Source organism: Anabrus simplex, chromosome 1 (genome assembly GCF_040414725.1).
Source record: "Anabrus simplex isolate iqAnaSimp1 chromosome 1, ASM4041472v1, whole genome shotgun sequence".
In the NCBI taxonomy this organism is placed as follows: Eukaryota; Metazoa; Arthropoda; class Insecta; order Orthoptera; family Tettigoniidae; genus Anabrus; species Anabrus simplex.
Window position 1 is genome coordinate 802872951 of NC_090265.1, and position 26760 is coordinate 802899710.

At 37.4% G+C, this 26760-nt stretch overlaps 1 protein-coding gene across 1 annotated transcript in view; it reads right to left on the reverse strand.

The window, feature by feature from the left end:
• Window positions 1-239: 239 nt before the first annotated feature.
• The window catches only part of SamDC (S-adenosylmethionine decarboxylase), a 122343-nt gene continuing 95822 nt past the window's right edge, over window positions 240-26760 (reverse strand). Inside the window, exons 6-7 of the mRNA XM_067136317.2 lie at window positions 15419-15574; window positions 240-6214 (exon numbers count right to left, since the gene is read on the reverse strand). Coding sequence (XP_066992418.2) covers window positions 6077-6214; window positions 15419-15574 — 294 coding nt within the window. The 3' untranslated portion in view covers window positions 240-6076. The remainder of the gene's footprint in view (window positions 6215-15418; window positions 15575-26760) is intronic.

Consider the following 26760-nt stretch of genomic DNA (forward strand, 5'->3'; position numbering starts at 1 on the left):
TAGGAAATGCAATGAAGCAGAGGAATCAGCTGAATACATACTTCTTGAATTCAAGGCGCTGGGTAGAATGAGACTCTCCACTCTAGGACTACCAGGTGAAGGGAGAAAAAAAAAATCCAAGAAGACCCAATAAGAACAACCTGCAGCTTTGTGAAAGGAGCTGGTATATCTAGGTGGGAATGAAGGAAAAACATGGTAGCAAAAGATCTTAAGAGGTAGACACTAATTAGGAACTAATATTTAGAGGCCCCATGAAGAAAAGAAGAATTAACAAGTGTGTTTAAGTAGCAACCAGCAAAACAGTTCAGGACAAATAAGAAAATTAGGTGCTAAGGCTAATGAACTAAAGTCAATTCAGAGTTCTCTGCTAGAGAATACATCATCTCACTTATACAGGAGAGTTACCACTCAATTTTTCTGCATCAAAGACTCAAGACTCATTTCCATGTAACGTAAGTATCCGATCTACCAAAATCCTTACCACCAGCAGTGCAGCATCCATACGATCTGCTATACACAACTGAGCATGGACAGGAAACTACGGGTACCCAAACAAGTATATAATAATAGAACTGCTCAATTCAACACTTACCATCAGTATGTTTTGGATAAAATGAGAAGCCGAGAACAAGGAAATAGCATAATTGTACAGTCTCTTATGGGGCAAACCGTTTTATTGCAAGACTTGCCATTCTGGAGCTTAAATAGGCTTAATACAGCAGAACTCCCATATTCAGGCTTAATGCATAACTTTCTCATTCTGATATTTGGATCATGCCCTACATCCAGGCATCAGAAACTGCTGGATCAGAAGGCTTCTTCATTATAACAAATAAATGCACTAGAACCTCCATTTTCTATAAAGAATGCCCAATGCTGGTAATTAGCACTAAGAAGTCTGGAATTTCAGAAACTAAAGACTATATGTGTAAAATACTGTACACTACTTGGCAGCGATAATTGAACAAAGTTATTTGGAAACAAAAAGGAATCACAAACTTACAGTTTCTTCCAAAATGGAGCGGTTTAAAATAGCAACCATGATAGAGACTTTTAAAAAATGCATCACTGCTGTACCTGTTTCATGAAAAGGAAAAATATCAGTAATATGGAATGAAAATTTTATTTCTTATGTTCCACTGACCAAGTAGTAGCTCTTTTTTTTTTTACCAACCTGAATGTTATAGCAATTTGGGTTTGGAAACATTTTTTGCATTTGTTTTATCTCATGTCAAGTACAGTAGCTTGGACAGAAGAACAATATTAGTAAGGATTGTAGCAAGAACTGCTTACAAGATGAATACTGTATGTACTAAGTTTTTTTTGTTTTAAAAGGGATTATATATAGAATGTTTAAAATTACAGTTGGGGTATTATATCTTCCAATTTGACATGTAGGTGGTACATAAGAGCTACCTTAACTGTCAGTGGCAAAATTGCTTTAAGCTGACAGTGACAGGCAGCTATTCACTCAAAACTCAATGAATATGAATGACTGCATGTGACTGGCAGGTTAAAGCAATCTCGGGTGACTGCTAGGTAGTTCTTGAGTTGCACTTAAATGTCTAGTCATAAGACATAATATCCAAAACTATATATAGAAAAATGTCATTTGGATATACTCTCACTCGAGAATGTTACTTTCTTCATTGAAGAAAGTTTCTGAATGTCAAACTAATCTCTAATTAATTGGTATTTTCTCCTCAGTATTGAAGAATGACTATTTTTAAGCAGGAAAAATATCTTTAACGCATGCAAAAGAAGCAAAAAAATCACAAAAATGTCTTGGAAAATCATAATATATTACCAACCTCAACACTGTGACCCTGTCCAATGCACCCAAAGGTATCGTATATGACTTTAGTTTCCATTATACAATTTAAGTAAATGTCCTTTAACATTAACAAACTTGATATAATTATGATTTATTAGAAAGACATTTCCAATATGTGAAGCGAGATTCAGAACAAGAAAATAATGGCTTTTGGCAAATCATAACTCCCACTTGTAGCGAGAAAAAACAGGAAGAAAAAAGTACAGCACAAACTTCTAGAACATGTACAGTTGTAAATCAACTCAAATATCAACAAATGCTGCCCATAATGACTAGCTTAAATAAGATATTTTACAAATGGAATGACAATATTTTTAAGTACAGAAACTTAAGTTTACTCAGTTTACCAACAAAGAGGGAGCAAACAAAAATTCAGAATAGATTTACTTTTAATTCACTGCCAAAAAGTTACTATAACTAGCTTGAAAAGCACGGTTAAATTAACCTCAAGACAGCAGCCTGCCAATGTACTGTGATCAAACTTAATAGTTGGACAGCGTTATTGTAAAAATAGACTTGATTTATAACAAAGGCTCACTGCCACATATCTTAGATCAATAGACTTCCACCAAGCAATACCCACAGCGAAACTTATATAATAACCCTAATGCACAACATATTCTTCACTAAAAAAAAAATGTATAACAAATGCATTCCACTGCACTTATAAAAGATAATGGAACAACTCAACAAATGCCTAACTCTTAGTTCTGGTACTGTTAAACTTTCCTGAATGCATCTATAGTCAACTCCTACAACCTAATATCCACTTCATCCATAGAAGCAAATATTACCAAATTACTTAACAGCTTTTATTTTCCAACAAGTGCCAAGCAAGGTATATGAAGACGGAGGTACGAAAGTGTACGCTATTCTATTGTACGAGACAACTCTTTACAGGCATTTTACTCAAATCCATCTACAATGATTCCATATGAAAATTAGGAGCAACACACAAAAAAGTAGGATACTCAATACGGTGATGTGAGACGAATTTACAATGTAACAATGAAAAAACAAACAAAATGATCATTTATTACCTATTACCCTTTCAAGAAGAAACCGACTATGGAGCACAGTCTCCGGAATGCGTTGTGAAGTGAATTATTTAATAGAACTTGAAAAGTGACTGGTAATGGAGATTTATTATTTCAGTTACAGACAATGCCACCTCAAAGTGGTTCTAAAGTTGTCTACTAAATGTCTACTGAATAACTGTGGCTGGTTTTAAGCAAGACTTGATTATAAATAACTCATCTCTGCCTTAATTTCTATTAACCCACTGCCTTGTAATGACAAATTTCTGCACATTCTCATAAATGCATTGACAAATTGCAGTCCTTCCTCTCTATTGCTTTGTTCAGGTTTAAAGTTTCCATGGATACATATTAACACTTACTCGCATTCCCAACATATCTAAAAACTGTTGGCAACTTTCTTCAGCCAAGTACTTCACCATGAAAGGCGTTATAAATATCAATAGAAACCTGAACATGCCAACTGCCACGTAAAGTTCTGGCGAAGGGTAAGTCAACATCGTGACAAAGCCGGATGAAGCTAGAATATTACGTTTTTTGGAGAAAAGCAATGCCAGTAACAGTTTTTCTGATGAAAGTGATACCAAATTATCTTTGAGTGATGTTAGCATTACTAGTTCTGAAGAATTAGACGACTGAAGAAAATGAAGGGGACGCAGGTGGGTATGTGCATAACCTCTAAGACTGGAGGTGGACACACAAACAATATACCAAATAATGTGCAATTTAATATAGATGGAGAATTGAATGCTGCAGTAGCAAGAATATAGGCAAGAATCCAGGGAAGGCTGAAGTGCTAGGCGAATTTTTGACTGACGAATTTTGGGAACGTGTCGAATGGAAGCAACACTAACGCAGCAAAATGTCTCCAAGAAATTGAAAGTAACCCTACGAGGAAGAAAACTTTTGAGAACTGGTTTCCTGTCACAAAAGATGCATTCAAGGTTCATTTCTCTGTGTGTGTTTTGATGTCTGAAATCAAAAAGTCTTTAGTTCAAAAATACTGGACCTAGAGAAGGGTTAGAGAAGCACAAATTTTTTCAGAAACCCTGTCTCAAGATGATTCAGCATCATACATATTTACATTTTCCCTGGATTCTTCACAAACCTAATGATAAGCTTCAGAAAATCAGGCCTATTTTGCAGCTACTGTTGGACAAGTTTCAAAAGGCATATGTGCTGGAAAAAAGAATAAGTATCAATGAATGTCTGGTGAAGTTCAGGGGGCGCTTTGCTTTCATACAGTTCAAGTTTTCAAAAGAGCAAGTTTTGGAATAAAATTTGCTACTCTTACACTAATGTATTGACTGCTGGAAGTTTCGTATATATGTTTGTAAAGAACCTCGGTATGTGAATAGGACAGGCGATGCCAGAGGACTACTGTGTAACAAGGCAATTGTTTTTGAACTGTGTGATGAATTGCTAGGATCATGCGAGGACTATTTATATGGACAATTGGTATAGTTCACTTGCTCTTTTCAGGGACTTAGTACTGAGAAATACAAATGCATTTGGAACTGTACGGCTAAACAGGAAATTCATGTTGCCCATTTTGCAGCAAAAACCTTAGGAAAAGAGAATGACTTGCCTCTGCAAATGGTATCTTGGCCACAAAATGGGTGGATAAAAAGAATGTACACCTCTCATCAGTACATCAAGGATCCGATTTTGTGGAGACTATAAACAAAAGGGGCAAAGCTGTTCCAAAACCAAACATGCTTATGGACTATAATTTTGGAACACTATTGCAGTGTATGAAATAAATGTAAGGAAAGCAGAAGACTACACAATACCATGTAGGTTATCAATTGTTATGCAACTAAACTAGGCTGCCGAAGAAAAGAGGAATGAAAAAATGACAATACCCAAAAATCTTCCTTTGGAGAGAGGATTTTCGTAAGAGCAGATGCGTGTGATGGAACACAGTAATTACCCATTTTATTGGAGAAACTGGATAGAATGTACACTAGATTACAAAACTTTCTCTGCAGGACAGTAGGTACATATTCATAAAGAAAAGCTTCCTTTTGAAGTAATATTGTCCCATAGCAAAGTGCATTCCACCCAGTCTTCCTGTTATTTAAAATTATAGGAATATTGTGCTTTACGGAGAACCTGAAACATTTAGAAGCACTACCAACCATGATATTTTTCAAGGTACAGCAACATAAATGTGTAAGTTACCACCAACCATTGGATATTCACAAATTATTTTGTACTCGACACTTGCTAGAATGCAAAAGCAGTAGATGCATTCAGGAAGACTGCCAGATATTAATTTTTTTGTAGGTATTACAGCACAGCCCTTACTTAACAAATCATTTGATTTTAGTGGACTGAAAAACTGTCTCGTATAATCATGAGGTTAAGATCAGATAATGGAACACTTCTACAAAAACCTTCATATCAAATTAAAGCATAATGAGCTTCAACAGCGAATATGCCTGGTTGCCTTCTGGAGATTCAAGACTTAAACTGGATCACCCATTTAAGAAGTTGTACAACTAAAATGCTACTTTATTTGCATTTGCAGACAGGTAACACTGAAGTGTAACTTCAAACCCAATTGTATAAATCTGGCAGGATTGAAGAGCACAAGAAGTCACCCACAAAATTCTCCTACCCTTACCTAGCCAGTGAACAAAGACCATACGGTAAACCAAGAAACCAGTAAACACCTGATTGATATAGCCCCTTGAGTTACCAGCTTGTCACCCTCATAGGTGAGGTTCAATGGCTTAACTGCACAACTTCATACCATAGCTGGGAAATCATCCCTACCATTCACTGTTCAAGATATTTTATTGCGCCACCACATGTAAACAAGATTAGGGCTTACGATAACTGAGAACAGCGATAGGGGTACAAAGGCTGTGTAGACAAGGATGACTTGGAGCCAGATTTCCAGCCAACAGTTAGCCATATGGAGGAGCATTTGTGATAAAGCCACACTTGACTGACACCAAGTAGAACTATGATCTATGTCATTGAAACTACTACTGTCAGTCTTAGTACCTAGTCTAAATCTACACGACAAGAACTGCAAAGGACAACAAACACAAAATACATTGCAATGATTTATGTAACTAGTTCTACAGAAGGAAGATGGGAACTGATTATGATGAAGGGGCAGAGGGTTAAGCCCCAAAAGGCGCCGAGCGACGGCTGGAGGGCATCCAGGCGTGCCACGGGCCACCGCGGACCCTCAGCTTGGGAACTTCGAATAGAAAGCGTAGGTGAGGTCGTAGTTCTTGAATGAACAAAACTGGATGTCTTGTCTCATCCAGTCACCAAAGGAAGAGGTTTTCTCTAATTCACGTGAAGTCTTGGAAGCAACCGATACCTGAAAAGAAGAACAATATTAACAATTCCAAAATGACAAACCAACTAATTAGATGTCATTATGATCTTATAAAAAGCTACAGTTTGATTGGGTTGTATAAGAATGACATCTGTTTTCGAGTTTGGAAATATGAGGGCTATTTTTTTTCAAGGTCCGATCGGTCGCGACAGTCAAACGCCCGCGAATATATGATGAACCGCTGCGCAGATGTGTTGCGCAACGTCTCTGAAATGACCGTTATGCGCCTCACCTCAGTCCCGTCAGTAGTGAACGTGCAGCGCGCTCGTAAACATGGCTACAACGATTGCTTCGCCCGCCAAGTGTGAAGTGCGCGATGTAATTCTATTTCTTTAGGCTGAGGGGTGCAATGCAGCCGAAATTCATCGCCGAATAAGTCGTGTGTACGGTGAAACGTACATGAGCGACAGCAAAGTGCGACAATGGTGCAGGAACTTTACAGCAGGGCGTACAGACGTCCATGATGCAGGCGGCCAGGGAAGGAAGCGTGTGTCAACCGATGATCTTGTTCAGCGTGTGGATCAGGCAATTTGAGAAAATCGTCGGTTCACAATTTCTGTGTTGAGTGCTTCGTTTCCTGAAATTTCCAGGTCAGCTCTCTACACAATTGTGAGCGAGACACTTCAGTACCGCAAACTTTGTGCGAGATGGGTTCCGAAGATGCTGTCTGACCGTCGCAAAACACAGTGAATGGGCGCCGCTTTAGCGTTTCTCCAGCGCTACCATGATGAAGGACCGGATTTTTTGAACAAAACTGTCACAGGGGACGAGACATGGGTTCATTTTGAAACGGAAGAAACAAAAGAGCAATCCAAACAGTGGATGTATTCGCACTCCCCGAGTAAGTCAAAGAAATTCAAGCGAACATTCTCCAACAGAAAGTGTATGGCTACTGTGTTCTGGGACCGGAAAGGAGTTCTGTTGGTGGAATTCATGGAACATGGTTCCACCATCACTGCAGCCGCATACTGTGCGACTATTCAACGTCTACGACGGGCAATTTAGAATAAGCGGAGAGGGATGTTGTCATCAGGCATTGTCCTCCTCCATGACAATGTTCGGCCGCACACTGCAGCTGCCACCACGAACCTCCTGCAGCGTTTCCAATGGGACGTTTTCGATCACCCAGCATACAGTCCGGACCTGGCTCCATCAGATTTTCACCTCTTTGCTCACATAAAACGCTGGCTAGGAGGACAGCGTTTTGACACCGACGAGGCGCTGCAGACCGGCGTACAAAGATGGTTACAGGCGCAGGCGGCAACATTCTATCAAGAGGGCATTGACAAGATGGTACCACGCTATGACAAATTTCTCAATCTGCGAGGCGACTATGTTGAAAAATAGCTGTGATGTATCAGTAAGTGTTACTAATAGAAAAGTGTCAAATTTGTACTGCTGTTTCATTTCGTGACCAATCGGACCTTGAAAAAAAGCCCTCGTAAATGAAATACAAGAACAAGGTGCTTGGATGATTCTGTTCATTCTCAAAATAATTTAGTGAAAATGCCAGGAAAGCTCGCTACACTCAAGAAGCATGGTCAAGACTTGTTGCAGTATACGTACAATATGTTAACAGAGTTTCATAAACAGGTTCTTTCAAACAGTTATTGCACTAGCACAGGGCCTCTTTGATCATGAACACAAAAAATGCTTCCCAACTAACTCTTTCCACTGATCGCCGAAGGACCCACTCAGATTACCGTTCACAACTAGGGAGAATTCAGAATAGATTTTTTTTTAAACTTAAGAACATTGTACTTCTATATTTAATCTGTGTTTTTTACTAATGTTAATCCATCCAATTGGTGAACACAACTTCAAACTTGAAGTTTCTTATTTACAAGAACGCTTGGCACTTCACATTCACTTCAAGTGTTACTTCAAGACAAGGTTGCTTCCACACACAGGATTCAATGAACTCCGTAAAACAAATGTTTTAGATTTCTACAATTTTGCTACACAACATGCAACACTGTTCCTTTAATGTCCTTGCACTGATTTTAATTGTTTCTTAGGACTACATTTTTGTCTACTTGGATGCATGGGAGTTTTTTTGCTAGTGGCTTTACGTCGCACCGACACAGATATGTCTTATGGCAACAATAGGATAGGAAAGGGCTTGGAGTCTGAAGGAAGCGGCCGTGGCCTTAATGTACAGCCCCAGCATTTGCCAAGTGCGAAAATGGGAAAACACAGAAAACCATCTTCAGGGCTGCCGACAGTGGGATTCGAACCCACTATCTCCCTGATGCAAGCTCTCAGCTGTGCGCTCCTAACCGCATGGCCAACTCGCCCGGTACAAGATATTTTAGTTTTTTGTTTTGTACCAGGAACGCGCGGTACATCCTGTATCTTTTAAGATACATATTATTTGTCACGCGCACCATTTACTACAAGCTTGGTATGTCTACGTTTAGCAGAGCGAGCCAGCATGAAGCGCAAACATCTACGAGTGATGTAGGTGCAGGAGCGAGATAGGCTACCCGCCCACTCAGCCACCTGCCACACGACATCGACTAGCGTTCCAGAATTAAATGTGTCACCTTCCAGAAACTTGGATTACGAAATTTTCAAAAACTTCCATGATAATTGTCTATCAGCTCGAGAGGTACCATCAGCTCGAGAGGTACATCATTTTGTAGGAAATTATGTGAAAGTCTACCATACCAAGTTTCAAGCAAATCCACCGAGGGATTTTTGAGTTATTCTACTTCTTAAGAATCATGACATCCGATGACGTATAAGCCCCAATCGTATATAAGACGAGTCAGCTAAGCTGTATATACCAGTCATAGCTGGGAGTTCTGATGTGTCAGACTCTCCACGCTACGTCGTAATTCTGTTCGTCAGAACATAATACTGTTCAAAATCTTAAATTTTGCGAGTGAAATGAACTTGGGTTCTACAAGTTAACTGGACTTAGAATTTGTGTGCAAGTAGGAACTTTGATATTTGTCAAGTCTTTAAAATTTTTCAACAGATTGTGGAACTTATATTTTATTATTAATAATCTTGACCACACAGAGTAAGGTCGTGAATAGACCTAACACCCTACTTGTAAATAAGGAAGAAAAAAAGAAATTCGCTACATTCACTTACATTAATAAACAATCATATAGTTTGGCTAAACTATTTAGAAAACACAATATCCATGTATCCTTTAGGACAGACAATAATAATAATTTATTGTTCAATTCGAATAACGTAAACACCAACAGTAGGTTCAGTAAATCAGGAGTATACAAACTGTCGTGCCAAGATTGCGGAAAAAAATATGTCGGACAGTCAGGTAGAAGTGTGGTGGTACGGTATAAAGAGCATGTCAATGCACGAAAACATTCTAGATACTCTGCAATGTGTGAACACATGCATGAAAGCAACCATCATTTCACAAATATTGAACGTGATATGACTTTATTACATTCATTAAGCAAAGGCAAACAAATGAATGCCCTAGAGAAATTAGAAATATACAAATTGCAAAAATTTGATAACGAGAACAACCTAAATGAACACATTGCAGAAGACAATCAGTTGTTTAAATTGGTAACCCAATACCCTAGTAAGAGGCCAAATGATGTCAAGCGTGTAAGGGGGGAAGTATGACTGTAGTATCAGGGGCGGTTCCTTCCACCCCTCCTTCCATCCAACACACAACCCAATGTAATTCTGTAACCAGTTGCCATACAACATCAGGTGCCTCAGCATCTATCTAACACATGCATGCCACACGTAATATTTACATCATCACACTGGTAAGGTTTAATATTTTTACCCCGTTGTATTCTCATTTGTTCATGTCGGAGCCTTTTGTTAATTTTCAATTCATTTCCTTTTTATAGACCATTTTAACCTATTCTCAACCTGGCTGCATAATACATCTATCAACCGAAGATAATGGCCGGACTCCAAGTTTTAACGCAACTTCATTTATTCTTGTACAAATCCAATTGAACTACGCAAGATAGTATTATAATTCCTAGGACACCGTAATTTCACATCATTATACGACGCTGTGTCCAATATTTTAATTTAAATAGACATCATTTTAACACCCATTAACGGTGGATATCGGCAGGACTTCCAAGTTTTAATGCAATTTTATTCATCCTTAACTCAACATTTTTGAACTACGTAAGGCAACTTCAAGGACACTGAATTCATATCATCACAAGACGTTGTATTTAATTAGACATTAATTAGACTATATTGTGTTTTTAATTTGTACTTGACAAAATGGGATTTTAATTCTATGTTTGTACTATCCAAAATTTTTAAATGTCACATTGTCATACTCATTGTTTTGAATTTTAATGGGGGCCCCCGTATTTTAGTCAGGTCTTATTGTATAATGAATTTTAATCTACTAGCTGAGGAAGAGAATGCATTATATTCTCGAAACATGTACTAGATGTTAAGGTGAAAGGTAAATAAATGAATAGTATTGACTAGGCGGACTATCTTCCAACATATTTACTGGAACTTATATTTCTCATCATGCAGTGTTGTAAATGTGCTAATTATTTCAAAGTGACACACTGTAACATTATGTCATTAACTGTGGAGTTTTTCTTAGAATGTCCAGTTTGAAACTCGGTTCAATTTCATTTAATAAGCAAAGGTGATCTTGAAAGTGCTTAAACTGCTTTGCTATAATAATACAAGTGTTTGCCTGTTGCACAATTCAATACTTGAGTGCTCCGATACAGGTGATTGTGTTGAAGCGAACAGTAATCAACTGAATTTATAACTGTACATAATTTCTAAACTGAATTATGTCATAAGAGTGATTAACAATATATCAGTTCGTTGCTAAATGCAGTGTCCAATGGATAAACTCTTGAGCAGCTAATATTTTTTGTGTGTGTGTGTCAAGTGCAACATCATTTACTGTGGAAAGCAACCATGAACAGTGCACAATACGTGAACAAGCTTTAGTTTCATTATTTCTAGAAGCCAATATCCATGAACTGCGATTAATTTTTTCTTAATTCGATGCTACTCGCATCTTCAACTTCTTAAATGACATTTAAATTCTGCTATCTACACGTGACAAGTAAAGTTCTGACTAGTCCAAACTTCGTATTACGTCAATATTAAAGCCAATCGTTGGTGCCGAATAAATGTGTCGGGGGAGTGTGTAAATGTGGATGCTCGTGTGAGTAAATCACGTGCGATTACCCTGCAGCAAGACCGTCTGAGAGCTTCGAGATTGTCTAGAGCTTCAAGTACGAGATAAGAATTCGACCCCCATGTTGGACAGGCCTGGGTGTTCCAGCTCCATTCCATGAAGACGAAAGGACCCTGCAGAACGGATTCAATTCCATGGTGACAAGGAGACTTGGTAGGTGATTCTGAAGACATATCTACACCAAGGTGATGTGCAATTCAACCTGCATTTAATTTGAATAAACTGATTTCTTTGAAGAAATTCAATCCAGTTTGAATTGATTACCGTTCACTTCAACACGGAATCAATTACCTGTATCGGAGCACTCTAGTATTGAATTGCACAATAGGCAAACACTTGTATTATTACAGCAAAGCAGTTTAAGCACTTTCAAGATCACCTTTGCATATCAAATGAAATAAATTGAACAGTTTTAAACTAGAGGTATTCTAAGAAAAACTCCACAGTTAATGACAATGTTACAGTGTGTCACTTTGAAATAATTAGCACATTTACAACACTGGATGGTGAGAAATCTAAGTTCCACAATCCGCTGAAAAATTTAAACAACTTGACAAATACAGTAGAAGTCCGTTATAGCAAGAATTCATAACTGAAAAATTTACTCGCTATAGCGGAATGTCGTTATACCCGATTTTTGTATAAAAGTCGGAATAACCCCCATGTACATTAAAATCGGTATGAAAAGGCAATCAGTTTATCCAAAACTTACGATTCCGCGGATGGTATCCACACTATGGCTTACTTGTTTGTTATTTTTAGTAAAAGAGAGAGTTTAATTTAATCCTGAAAAATTTCTAGTACCGTATTTCTCCGAATCCAAGAAAAACCCCACTTTTTCCTTCTAAAATGTAAATTAGGCTCAAAAAGTGCTTTGTAAAATCATAAGAATGCCTTTGTTTTAAAGTACGCATTTTAGACGCTAAACACTGGCTTTGGTTATGCAGTATATTTTTTTGTGGCTGCACAATTATTCTTTATTTATTGAGGGTTTAATGACCATTAACTTAAAATTGACATAATATCGACGAGAACCCGTTAATTTGTCGGCAATACTTGTTCCGCGTATCTTTACAAAACTACTATCCATCACGAAAATATCAGGTACAGTAGACGCGTTGTAACTGCCACTGAGTAGCCGTGGCCTTTCAAAGAATTCGAAGGCTCGCATGTTTTGATGCCATTCTGCAGATTTGAGAAACGTTTTTGTAGAGGTTAATAGAACGTCATTCTCTCTTCACTATTTCCCAAGATCCAGTGACATTACACACAGGCACTGTACAATCGGTTGTCGTGGCTAGCAATGTATAATAAAGAGGCGGTCGTCTGTCAACGAGTTTTGTGAATACGTGCGCGTGCGGGAGTGAAAAGAAGCAACGATGTTACCGCAGTAGTTGCCAGTGGCATTCGTTACTGTTAGGCCGGGAATGCAAGACAACCCTTGATTTTTTCGCATGAAATTCTGAGAAAAAAGTCTTGGATTCAGAGGAATATGGTATCACTCAGAGACTTCTGTGGCAAACATTTCAGATTTTTTTTCTTCAAACGGTGTTGCCTAACCTAACCGTATATGTATCATGAAAACATATTTGTAATGCATGTAGAGAAATGATAACCTCCTCGCTGAAAATTTACATGTGAATAGCCTTTCCGAAATGTAACTAGACGCGAGAAAATATGAACTATCCTCTGAAATCAATTATGCGCGGCCATATCTCGAGGTTATCCCATTCTTACTTAATTGCAGTATTTAGCATTAAAATTAAACAATCGTTTAGCCAGCCGTTATTTTTAATGAATTAACAACAGTTATCGGACAAATTCACGCAATTATTACGAAAATGTCCTCTTTCATTTCGAATTTTCTTTATGGAACAGCAGTCGACGGGTGTTACTAATCTACCCCTTCATAGCCTTCGAATATCGCCGAGAGAACTCGCTAGTGAAAATAGCGAGGAAACGATACCGAAGGTAATCGATCGCATGCAACATAATCGCTGGGGTGCATAAATATTTGTAACGGGACAAATTGTGCGCACTTAAGCGCTCGTAATAACTGATACGTCGGTGATAGGGCTCTCGCTCTAACCGAAGGATAATACACAGTTTAATATAGGAATTTTGAAGGGACAGCAAAAACTTTGCGTTATAACGGGGTTCTCGTTATATGTGGTACTTGCTATGGCAGACTTCTACTGTATCAAATTCCCTACTTGCACACAAATTTTAAGTCTGATTTACTTGTAGAACCCAAGTTCATTTCACTCGCAGAATTTAAGATAGATTTTGAACAGTAATATGTTCCGACGAACAGAATTACGACGCAGCATGGTGAGTCTGACACATCAGTACTCTCAGCTGCAACTGGTATCTACTGCTTAGCTAGCTCATCTCATATACGATTGGGGCTCATACGTCATTGGATGTCATGATGCTTAAGAAGTGGATTAACGTGAAAATCCCTTGCTGGATTTGCTTGAAACTTTCTATGGTTCATATAATTCTCTACAAAAAGAGAAATCTCTCGAGTTGATACGACCATTATCACAGAAGCTTTTGAAAATTTCATAACGAAAGTTTCTGGAACACTAGTCCATGTCGTGTGGCACGTGGCTGAGCGGCGGGTAGCCTATCTCATTCCTGCACCTACGTGACTCGCAGCTGTTTGTGTTTCATGCTGGCTCGCTCTGCTAAATGTAGACACACCAAGCTTGCAGTAAATGGCACGCGTGAGAAATAATATTCACCTTAAAAAATACAGGATGTACAGCGCGTTCCTGGAACAGTATATTTAGAGGTTATTTTAAGGTCATCTTATTCTTAAACATTTTGCATACCGTATATTTTACGGAAGATGGTACCAAGGGTACCAAAACTGGTCTAACAATATGAAATAAAAATGTTTACTTTTATGTAGCAGTGTTGATCAGGTGGAACATTTTCCTCAATTTACTCAAAGTATTGTCTTAACAGCACAGAAAAGAAAATAATTATAATTAAACACGTACAGTGTGAACTAAGGAGAGCGACTGTCCACTGTCCTAATCCTGCTGCTAACATTCAGCAACTGACTTCTATCTAAAAGTGAGATAATCTAGCCCAAAATTATTTGGTTAAGTTACAGAGTATGTCTCGTCGTGTTCAAGAACGTCTCAGGACCTGAAAAGTCTGTACACTGTACTGACCTGCCACAATATGAATGATATGTCAAAATCCCACTAGCAATTTTGTGCTTTTACTCTATTTCTGTTGCTTTTGTATGGCTGACTGCATATTCCTTTTCTTTGTATATACCTTTTGTAATGTGTAATTTGCATCACACACACCCAGAGCAAAATAAGAAGAGCACTAACCCAGAATTTACTAAAACATTGTTTGTGCAATATACTTGTTGGGCTCCTTTTCTCCTCCTGTACTTGTGTTTCTGGTTTTTTTATGACCTATATTAATCTTTAATCACTTTCTATGATTTTGCCTGTGTTTTTCCAGCATTGTTATTGTCCTAACTATCCACATCTAGGTAGCCGTTCAACAAGTGTTCAAGCCTGCTCTCCCGATGGAACAAGGAAGCAGAAACAAGTGCTCTGTGGATCGAGGAGAGACTATTATAGAAGAACAGGTATCTATGTGGCAAGAGCTCATCTGTGTGAAGACTGCAGAGTAAAAATAGTTGGGTTTTTTTTCCTTTTTTGGCTATTTGCTTTACGTCGCACCGACACAGATAGGTCTTATGGCGACAATGTAAAAAGATATGGAGATTGTCCTTGTTCTTTCGTGTGTGTCTTTGTCCTTCCCTCAATGACTTGTCATTATGTTCTTGATTTTCTGTACGAATTGTTTTACCTCTAGCACTAGTTGGGAAGACCCTTTCTCCTAAATTTTAGAAATTCATTTTCATTCTTTCTTCCCCATAATTTGAAGCTCTTAGTCTCTACTTGGGGAAAAAAAAAAAAAAAAAAATTGCTTAAAGAATTTCCAACAGGAAAACTCACCTTATTTGCAAATACTGTCAGAATAAACTTGCCGGGTTGGAAGGTTTCCAGTACCCGTGAGATCACATCTTTGTACGAGATTTGCGGCACATTGCTTTCAAAGCTGACATAGGAGAACTCTGGCTCAGGTGTAATATGGATTGTCATGTAACATCCCTGCAAATACAAAAAATATAATAAAATGTTCAGGTAAGAATATATGGAAATGCAATGTAATGCCACTAGCAAAAAATATGGTGAACACAACTTTTAGGCCTACATCTATATATATAAAATAAGACTTGTCTGTTCATTGCTCAGAATTTGAAAAGAATGGTATTTCTGTATTGGTCATGTCCACAGTAACAAGGAAATGCACTTTTTACTTTTCCATAATTTCTGTCTGTCTATCCGTCTGTCTGTATGTACACGCATCACGAGAAAACGGCTGAAGCGAATTTAATGAAAATTGGTATGTGAAGTCGGGCGATGAACCGCTACAATCTAGGCTATAAATTATTTTATTCACGCTGAGTGAAATGGTAGTTTAGGAGAAGGCTAAAAATGCAATTCTCAAATATTTGCTATTAGTGGTCGTATGGATAAGTACTACATAACTAACATAACTTTAGTTATGTAGAAAGTTAGTAGTAGTAACGTAGTAAGTTATTAAATTTTCGATCAATTATGTCTTATACATTGTTAGTGCACCGCCTATAAGCACAGAGATATTCATGAATTTGGATTTTTGTTACTTCATTATTTCAAACCTTTCGCATTTTGTAACACACGGTTAGCATATATCCCAATATAGAGCAATATACGTACATTTGACAACCAAAATCGAAATTAATACTTCAGCAGTCACACACACAATATCCACAATGAAACTGAGTTTGTTACGACTTTGCCGCCAAAAGAAAGACAAAAGAACTCTCATACTTGCATGGAATTTTGGTGATGTGATGAACAAAGACAACTCCGCAAGATATACCACTTCACAGGTACATACTTTTTCCGGTACTGGAAGCACACAGTGCGTTTGGCGCATGAAAACGCCAAATTTTCTTAAACGAGGAACAGGAAAGAGGTATAACTTATTACTGAGAAATACCAAAATAATGTTCTGAGAACTCAAGCTGTAATGGCATTCCTTGTGTATCCTTTTGAACACTTCATACACCTAGATTTGAAAATCAACAAAACAAAAACAAAAAACTTAATTTGTGGTACGCCTTTACGAATTGCATAATTGTGATGGGTAATTTGTAATTATTACGACTGAATCGTAATACTTGGCATGTCTGCTCTAGTTATCTCAGGCACAGTAGTATGTCACGTCCTTGCTGCACCCGAGATATCTCGCCGGTAACTTCAGCTAAATTTCTGAGAAGGAAATAGGTACCTTTGCAGTTTCCTTTGTTTTCCAAACTTCAGCGGCAACAAGCAACAATGTAATTGTTAAATTAATGTAGTAATGGTCCACCTTTCAATACTATAATATGTAATATTCTAAATTACATTAATTAGGGACTAGTTTCGGCCTGGGCTGGCCATCTTCAGCCTTAACACGTTGGGTGCCACGTGCCGCCATATGGCGTCACGGTGGTCTACAAATCTGAGTTGGCGTGACGCCATATGGTGGCACAGTTGAGTTTCAGGCGATGCGCCGTAGATAATCAGCTGTGACATCTATGCGCGTAAAATTGGTACTACGTGAAGGGCGAACTTCAGGGTCTATTCCAGCTATGTATTTTTACTCTATGCCACCATGTGGCGCCACAGTATTCTTCCGAAGCCACTGACTGGCCAGTGGTCTTTGTCACAGGTGAAAGCGCGCCAGGCTTTGTTTATTCCTCGTTTACGTACGTATTATCACTCAGTTTATACAGTTGTGCAAAAATATAAAAAAATGGAAGATACTAGTAATAATCTTACGAGGGAACGCATACATGTGTAACACTCGGATTCGGATGAAATTTGGTAGGAATATTCGTGGGAGGCAGTAGAATGCCAAGGTGAAAACTGCATGTACCCAGCGCAAGTTTAAATGCCAAAATTGAGCAAATAAATAGTCATAAAATTAGAAGTACCACGGGAGTATCGGGGTGTGGCGAAGAGGTAGGGAGGAGCGAAGCATCGGACGTGAACCAACCGGGCTGCGTCGAGCTGCGCCAGCAGCCAGGTAGCGTACAGTTAGCGCGTTTCCCTTCACTTCCCGATCAGATGTGCAAAACGTAAATATGAAAACAGCACATGAAACAAGTGTACAAAGGACGATGTTAGAACAACGATGCCAATAAGGTTTGAAAAATTACGAGTAACAAGAACTCGGGCATGCCGAGACGCATATTTTCATTGTTTAGAGTTATCAGAAAACTGTTCACAACAATATGTAATGCAATATAAGTACTTGTTTTGCATTTTACTAGGTTTTCATAAATATTGCGTTAATTTGAATTAGGAAATAAATATCCCGTATTGGAAATTCGTATTGAACATTCCATGTCAAAAAATTCTGTGACACCATATGGCGTCACGCTATATTTTATCTTTCCTAAAAATTGATGTGACACCATATGGCGTCACGCATGACCATGGTATGGCGAGATAAAATTTACTTAGTACATCATATAAATACATCCCAAGATTATATAAACAGTCTACAACACGTACAATTGCTTTGGCACCAGCGGAATGCAATTCAAAAACATGCCTGGCACCAGTGGAATAGTGTGCTACAATCGGTTCGGCACTCAACGTGTTAATGTAAAACACCTAATAACTAAACAAATGTACATGCACACAACTGACATAAAAACAAATGAAAACAAATATATACAAAGTGACATTAAAAACTAGGATGGAATATGAATAAATTTGAAAATGAACTAGGTTCTAACATCTTGAGTATGTTCATCATTGAGAATAATTTCAAGTATTAAGTATTAAAATATATACACTGTGCCGTTCCCGCGTCCAGGCATGGACACAAGAGATCCTGACTAGCTCTAAATTCAATTAATCCGGTGACTGAGTTTTACGGGTGTGAGTTCCGTAGTAGAAGAACGTCCAGGTCGATTAATGGTAGTTTCTAACTAACGCAGAAAGACGTCTCTTACTCGTATCTAGTTAGATACCATACTCTTATTAGCTCTTAGAGAAATTGTCGTCGCTTGAAACTACTACAGTCTTACAACTAATTCTTATTCTAAGAACACAGAGAAAGAGTGTTTAGGTTTCACTATTCCATATTTATTTTAAATATTAAGTCAAATATTCAAGAAAATTATCTCAAATTTTTACCAATGAAATAGTTCTTGAAATGAGTGACTCACTGTCAACCCTATAGTCTATATCCGTCAACAACATTTCAGAAAAATTACATCTTCCGAATTCATCCTAAATAAATGTCTTCTCGGATCAAATTATTTCCTTTCATAAGCCCATTGATCTCCAAAATCATAAATTATTAGAATAAATTCTATGAAACATCTGGGAAACTTTTGAAAAAGCTATGTTTTCCTTCGTATACAACTCACTTACAAAGTTGGGCGATAATAAAATAAATTAATGTGAATACAGATAATGGTATTTACATGTGCCATACTGGCAAGAAAATAAACATTAAAATCAAGTATACTGAGAATATAGGATGCATCCTCAAAGAAGAAAAATAAAAAATTGTATTAATTACTATTTACAGAATTTTCTGTGATACTCTCTTAAGAAAATAAAGAAACGCTAGTAGAATTGCCGAGTTAATGTTCAGTCAAGAAATGGAGTTCAAGTTGTCTGAATCAATTATTCTTGGGATAAGCATTAGATTCTGTTAGTTACCACCTATTCCTTACTCTATAAACTGTCACATTACTTAATTTTCACTGACTGTCTAGTTGCAGGTTTAAAATTCTCAATAAAGGCTATCACAAAGCTCTTCTTCCTTTGATTTGACAAGTACTCTCTTGTATGTTTTACATTTTAAACATTCACTTCCGCCTACTTAGTTGCCTCTTAGACGCTCATATTTCCTTGTGTCACACACCATAAGCTAAGCTACGTCCATTGTAAGTCGTAATCACCCTACAAGTAACGTTATCGCAAGATTTAATTTATGAACTTAAGGTAATATGACCTTAGCTTATTGATTATCAGACTACGTGCGTATATGGTTGCAAAAAAAAAAACGTCACCACACATATCATATGTAGCTATCAAAACACATACTATCAACGGAAAATCTACTTGGTCAGATGACACTATCTCCGACTAAAAAAAAAAAACAATAATTCTCCCTTGAAAATTTATGTCACCAGTGATCAGCCTATTAGGTTGAAATTTGTCCAGAAATAAAGTTATACACCGTGTGAGTTTTCAAGATCATCCTAAGTAAATCCATGAAGGCTCAAATCTTATCTTGAGTACATATATGATTCTCAAGGTAATCCTAACATGGATAAAAAACATTGCACTACTCGTCTCGAGATCATGTCCTAAACTATGTACAATGCGTATGATCCAGAATTATTACATGGAATTGGCGAGAATTCTGTGACACACTCCGAAACATCATTTGAAGTGACTAGATCTAACTTCGCACAACTATGACTATTTCTCTCTCGAAGAAAACAATAAATACTACCATCATAAATCATTAACATCCTTATATCATATCTATGACGCGTTAATTAATACTCATATTTCATATATAACAACTCTCACTTCATCATATGTAAATCGCTACCTTAACTTGCACATCATCGTGCCGTGACATTCATAAAATGCCTACTTTACTTACTACTGTCATAGTGCCAAATTTAACATGAACTTGGAGTAGTCTACTGCCATATTCCTTCATAAAACACATCCTATATAAGATCTCGAACTGATTGACATTGATTAAATTAGGACACACAGGTATTAATGCCAACTTCACTCTTTACTCAACACTGGTAATAATAATAACTCTAGCTATCTCTCCTCACATATCACTGGAAAACATTACGATCGGAAAATCACTTGGTGACCACGCCTACAAGTGGAATTGACATACCATATGGATGAATACCTACTTCCAATCACATCAGCAAGACGTTTATCTACGCACTGTCTTCGCACAAAACAAACATCAACATGCAACAAAGGAAATAATATACTCTTACTTACGAAAACGACTTAGATAATGGACTTAGCTTTGCTCAAGATGGTCTCGATGTTTCCTCATCTCCGGTCATCTGAGATTAGGATCTCGTCATCTGGTTCCTCCACAAGTGGTCGGGTACATCGTAGCTTCTCAACACTGATCACTGGTCATCCGGGACAGCTAACATCGTATCGCCTTGTCAGGATCCAAGCAGCATTGCCTTGCTTCCTTACAGACCCATGGTGAAGACTCGTGCGTATGAAACAGAACAATAATAGAATATTTGATTCATTGCTGACATCTTCCAATTAATATATCTCTTGCGTTGCTCAGATTGCATAGATTTCGTTAGGGTACAGTTGATCCAATAAACCAGTTCCAAATCGACTAGGACAGATGTTCTGTATATATTCCAATTTGAAAATAAATTTCTTTCCGCTATCTTTTTGTTGGCGTAAATGCACTCAACAACTGATCAGTAGGTGTCCTTCAACATTAAACAGTATCGGGAAAATTTTATTGAAGCCCTGCGCCACTTCGTGACGTAGTTCTACTGTAGTCTATTTATCTCTTTTTTTTTTACGTATTTAATCTTCCGCGCAACGATTTACTCTTGATATCAGCTGATTGGCGTGTAGTCGCGAATTATCTTTCGTTTCCAACTTGGAATCTTTAGCTCCGCTGGATAATCCCTTTCAATCTAGTCTTGAGTCTTCTTACAGCTTCGAGTTCAGATTATATAATAAGTGATGAGCACATTTTTCTTGAATAATGGTTTTAAATAATGTCCATTTGTCATTTTTTTTAGCGCCTTCTATACGCGGTTATTTCCGTAATCGACCGACGAAAGGACTTACATTTCGGCCCGTACTGACGTTAAATGCATTTTATTTGACATTTTGATCGCAGAGACTCCATCTTTGTTCCTACAGCTCTTATGAAGAACTGTGAAACGACACAACACAGAACTGTTAGTTCTAATACTGCTGATCATTTCAACTTGTTTATGGATGTGGCATTATGTAAGATTTGTGCATTCCTATTCTTTGTTTTGAAAGCTACTTTTACATCGTGCTTTTTAAAGATGTTTGTGACTTGGTAGATTTGTTCGGTGAAGGTAAAGATAGAAAGAGAGGAGTTGTTTTACTTATCTTTTTTCAAGGTGGTAGAAGGGCAGTATTTATATTTATTGATTATTTTTTCTATAAAGAACGTGCTGTATCCATTGGATTTAGCTATATGACGAATGCCACATCCATAAACAAGTTCAATAGTTATTCAAAATCAGGAGTATACAGGATCACTTGCAACAGCTGTAATTCTTCTTACGTCGGACAGACCGGGAGAAATTTTAAGATAAGGTACTCAGAACACGTCAATGCCCTGAAATACAATAAATTAATTTTCAGCTGTAGGACAGCATATGCATGACTATAAGCACAAATTCAGACATAAAACAAGATATGGAAATTCTCAAAATCATCAGTAAAGGACCCCTCCTTAACATTACCGAAAGCTGCTTCATACATTTAGATCAATATGTCAACCCAAATCATAATCTTAATGAAATTTCAGAAAAACCAAATATCCTTTTTGACCTTCTAATTCCCATTTTCAGCAATGTCAAACCAACAAGTCATAATTCAGTTTTTCATAATATTCACAGCACATTTCCTGAACAACCATCCTTTTTCCCACATCCTTCAGCCCCACCTTAACCCCCCCTCCCCCAACCCCCTCTCCTTCTGACCTTCCCCCTCCCCTCTCCTTCCTTTTCATTTGAATTTCACAACAGTTAGTCTGAAGCACACTCAACAATGGACCACACACCTCATACTGTATTGAGAGGTAAGTCTCATATAACCTATGCCATCTAACCAACACATTCTCACATTCAATTCATTAATTTAATTTTATCTAATTTATCAGGTTAACTTCATGGGCACCGCAATGAATCGCAAAAATTTTATACCAGACACAATGTATCTGTGTTAACCACATCTTCTTGTGCTGTCCTGACAATGTCCAACAACATTTCAGCAAGATTTAACAAGCACCATGAGAGCATCTCATTTATTATTTTGATTGAAGATGAAACAACATCTAACAGTTCCCTGTCAGCTAGTGGTTATTTACAGCAGTGTCCAATGGATTACATATAGCTAACACCACACCACACATATAGATTTAATGACAAACTACAGGATCAACATTTACCAGTTCCTATTGAAATGATCAGCAGTATTAGAACTAACAGTTCTGTGTATATATATTAATACTTAATACTTGAAATTATTCTTAATGATGAACATACTCAAGATGTTAGAACCTAGTTCATTTTCAAATTTATTCATATTCCATCCCAGTTTTTAATGTCACTTTGTATATATTTGTTTTCATTTGTTTTTATGTCAATTGTGTGCATGTACATTTGTTTAGTTATTAGGTGTTTTACATTAAGGCTGAAGATGGCCAGCCCAGGCCGAAACTAGTCCCTAATTAATGTAATTTAGAATATTATATATTATAGTATTGAAAGGTGGACCATTACTACATTAATTTAATAATGACATTGTACTTGCAATTCAATACGGATCAGAACCATGAAGTTTATAACCTATGAACAAGCTACATCTTTTAGCAACATAATGGACCATAAGTCAATACGGAGACTGCATTGCAACGTTATCTGCGGTCAAATATCTGAAATAATACACTCAGCTCAGTGCGCAACCTAGGTTGGCAGTCCTGCAAAGCACCTGTGTCCAGGGTTTGTAAAAATGGCTTCAAGTAGCAGACGGCGCGTTCTTTCCGAGTTCAAACTTGAAGAAGTGATATTAGTAATTTGGATAGTGATTAAAGTCCTAGTTGACAGTCCTGTTGACCCATGAGACATCAGTTCTATCAAGTGTGTTCGGAAGTCAATGAAATGGTACCAAAAGTTATTTTTCCACCAGCTGGACATCACTTCTAAATTCTCATGCCCTCTTCAATGTCAAAACTGCACAGAATATATCTCTAGCAGATTTCCAGCAACAGCTTACAAGGGAACTCATCCAGAAGTACCAAGTTTCTAGACAAACCAGTAAAAGAGGATGTCCTACATCTGGTGACCAACCACTCAGACTGAAGGAGACATTTTCCATTCCCTGTACAACTTACTCCAAAACAGAAATTTCCAAGGTGATGTTGCCATGTCTGCTCCAACACAACTGGTGAAAAGAAGAGGCGAGAAACCCAGTACATGTGCGTCAAATGTGACGTGGCTCTCAGTGTTCACCCCTGATTTGAAATATACCACACATTAGTTAAGTTTTGAAGACCAACACATTGGAGTGTCTGGTATAGATAATGAAAAAATTTGGTGTAAATTATGAGAGTTTATATTTTAGTACAGTAGAAGTCCGCTATAGTGAGTACGGCATTTAACGAGAACTCCGTTATAACTGCAACTTTTTTGCTGTCCCTTCAAAATTCCTGTATTAAACTGTGTATTATCTTTTGGTTACAGCAAGAGCCCTATCACTGACGCATCCGTTATGAGTGATTAAGCGTGTGCAATTTTTTCGGTTACCGATATTTATGCACCCCAGCGATTATGATGCATGCGATCGATTACGGTTCCCTTGCTATTTCCACTAGCGAGTTCTCGACATTCAAAGCTGATCTTGATTTATTTATTTATTGATTGATTTATTAGCAGACTATGTTTTAATACTTTAGGGCAACATTCAATCACAGCTGCACATATCTACCTCTGGTTACACATTCGAATCATCAATAACTGAAGATTCTATTAATCAAACTAGTGGATAAGCCTAACATATAGCAGAACCCCAGAAAGCACCGCCTGTGAATACGGACATTCTCCATTCATATTGGATAAAAATAAGTCAATGGACAAACGCAAGATGTTAAACTCATTTTAATGAAGTGTTCCTAGTCATCATAATGGATTTTAACATGAACTGCATATTTTAATATGTGATTTAATGTTTTAAAGTGTTTATGTACCTGTACTTTTAAAATAAGTTAATCCACATGAATTTTAGGCCTAAAAGACACACCCACACTCATTTTTAGATTGTACATATAGTCAGCTTTTACTTTGAAACATGCCCAATTTGAACGTTGGACACACTCCATTATGACTTTTCTACTAGGCAAGGCATATTAACTAACTTTGACCTATGTGAAGGTACTAATGTACAGCCGAGGATGACTGTATAAAAAGTCAAAACCGGTACTGTAAGTAGAATCTTATATAAATAAAACTTTTATTGATAAGGTGGATCCTTTCTTATCTATAATACATTCGAAGCCGATGTCGGAGTCTATTGGTAATACCTATCAACTGCTGTTCCATAACGAAATTTTGAAATGAAAGGACATATTTCGTAATAAATGCGTAAATACATGTCCCATAACAGTTAACTCATTAAAAATAAAGGCTGGCTAGACGATCGCTTAATTTTAATGCAAAATAATATTATTAAGTAAGAATGGAATACACCGAGATATGGCAGAGTGCACAATTGATTTCAGAGGTTAGTTTATATTTTCTCGTGTCTGGTTAAATTACGGAAAGGCTATTATCGTGTAATTTATAGCGAGACAATTACAACTTCCCTACTTGCGCTTGAAGCGTGTTTCCATCATGCGTATAGTACGGTTAAGTTAGGATAGGTGACTGAATAAGAAAACTGGAACGTTTGCCACAAAATGCGATCGATCATCTTCAGTACGGTATAGTTTTTTTTCTCACTATGTGCATTCGAGAGCTCTCGTAGATATTCGAAGGCGATGTTGGAGTCTATTAGCAATAACAGTCGACTGCTGTTCTCCAATGAAAATTCGGAATGAAAGAGGATAACACTTTTTCGTAATAATTGCGTAAATAACGTGGCTGGTAGCAGTTGTCAACTTGTTATAAATGAAGGCTGAAGTAAACGATCGCTTAATTTAAATGTTATATACTGAAATTAAGTAAGAATGTGCTACACCTCAAGATATGGCAGAGTACATCACTGATTTCAGAGTATAGTTCATATTTTCTCGCATCTAATTAAATTTCGGAAAGGCTATTCACATGTAAATTTTTAGCGAGGACGTTATTTCTCTACATGCGTTTCGAATATCTTTTCATCATACATATACGGTTAGGTTAGATGACTCCGTTTAAAGAAGAAAACGGCAATGTGTCACAGAAGCCTCCGGAGTGATACCGTATTTCTCCGAATCCAAGACTTTTTTTCTCAGAATCTCATATGAAAAATCAAGGGTCGTCTTGCATTTGCGGCATAACAGTAACGAATACCATTTGCAACCACTGCTATAACCACGCTGCTGCTTTTCATCCCCACACGCGAGCACACAAAACTGGGGCCTGTTCCACGAACGAACTTTGCAACTTTTCAACTTTGCACTTTTCACTTTTCAATTCTTGCAAAGTGCAAAGTCTTTCTGTTCCACTATGAACTAGGCTGTACTTTTCAATTTCTTCGCAAAGTGAAAAGTCTTTGCGAATGAGTGATCCGATCGAGTTTATTCTATGAGCAAACTGTATAAGCCTAATACTCTATGATGTTAATGCTTTACTTTTCGCGGCGGACTTGGCGGTATAATTGTCGTACCGTTTAAGTTTTTATCGTGGGAAAGAAAGGTTATTACAAGAAGCTGTCTGTGCTGGAAGTTGTCAAGGAGAAACGTGACATCCTTTTTTGACAACTTTAAAGATACCTCTCAAATGATGACACACATCGATGTTAACGAGAGTACCGTTAACACATCCACACACAGAAGGACATTCACCCTTCATTAGAAATCCCGTCGCTATATTAAGTGGATTATCAGGCCAACGTACTGTTAGCAAATATTACATTTACAATAACATCTACGACTTTGGTAACAGTTCTGCAAATAATTGATTTTGATGTCCCATGCATTGCTGTTACACAGTACAGCTGGGGTACCATTTACTAAAAAATGTAAACATAAGAATTTGTTCTTTTTTGGAAAGGAATTTACTTCTTTATCTTTCAATAAATTACCAATCATTTCAAGAATATAGTCAGCCTCTTGGGATAATACGAAATCACTCGTGTTATTACGTCGAAGTGAGGTTATGAAAATTAATCCTGTCTTTGTACGTTCCATTATTGGATTCTTCATCACTGTCCTCACTTGATGCTAACAAAAGCTCACGTCGTGACTTGTTTAT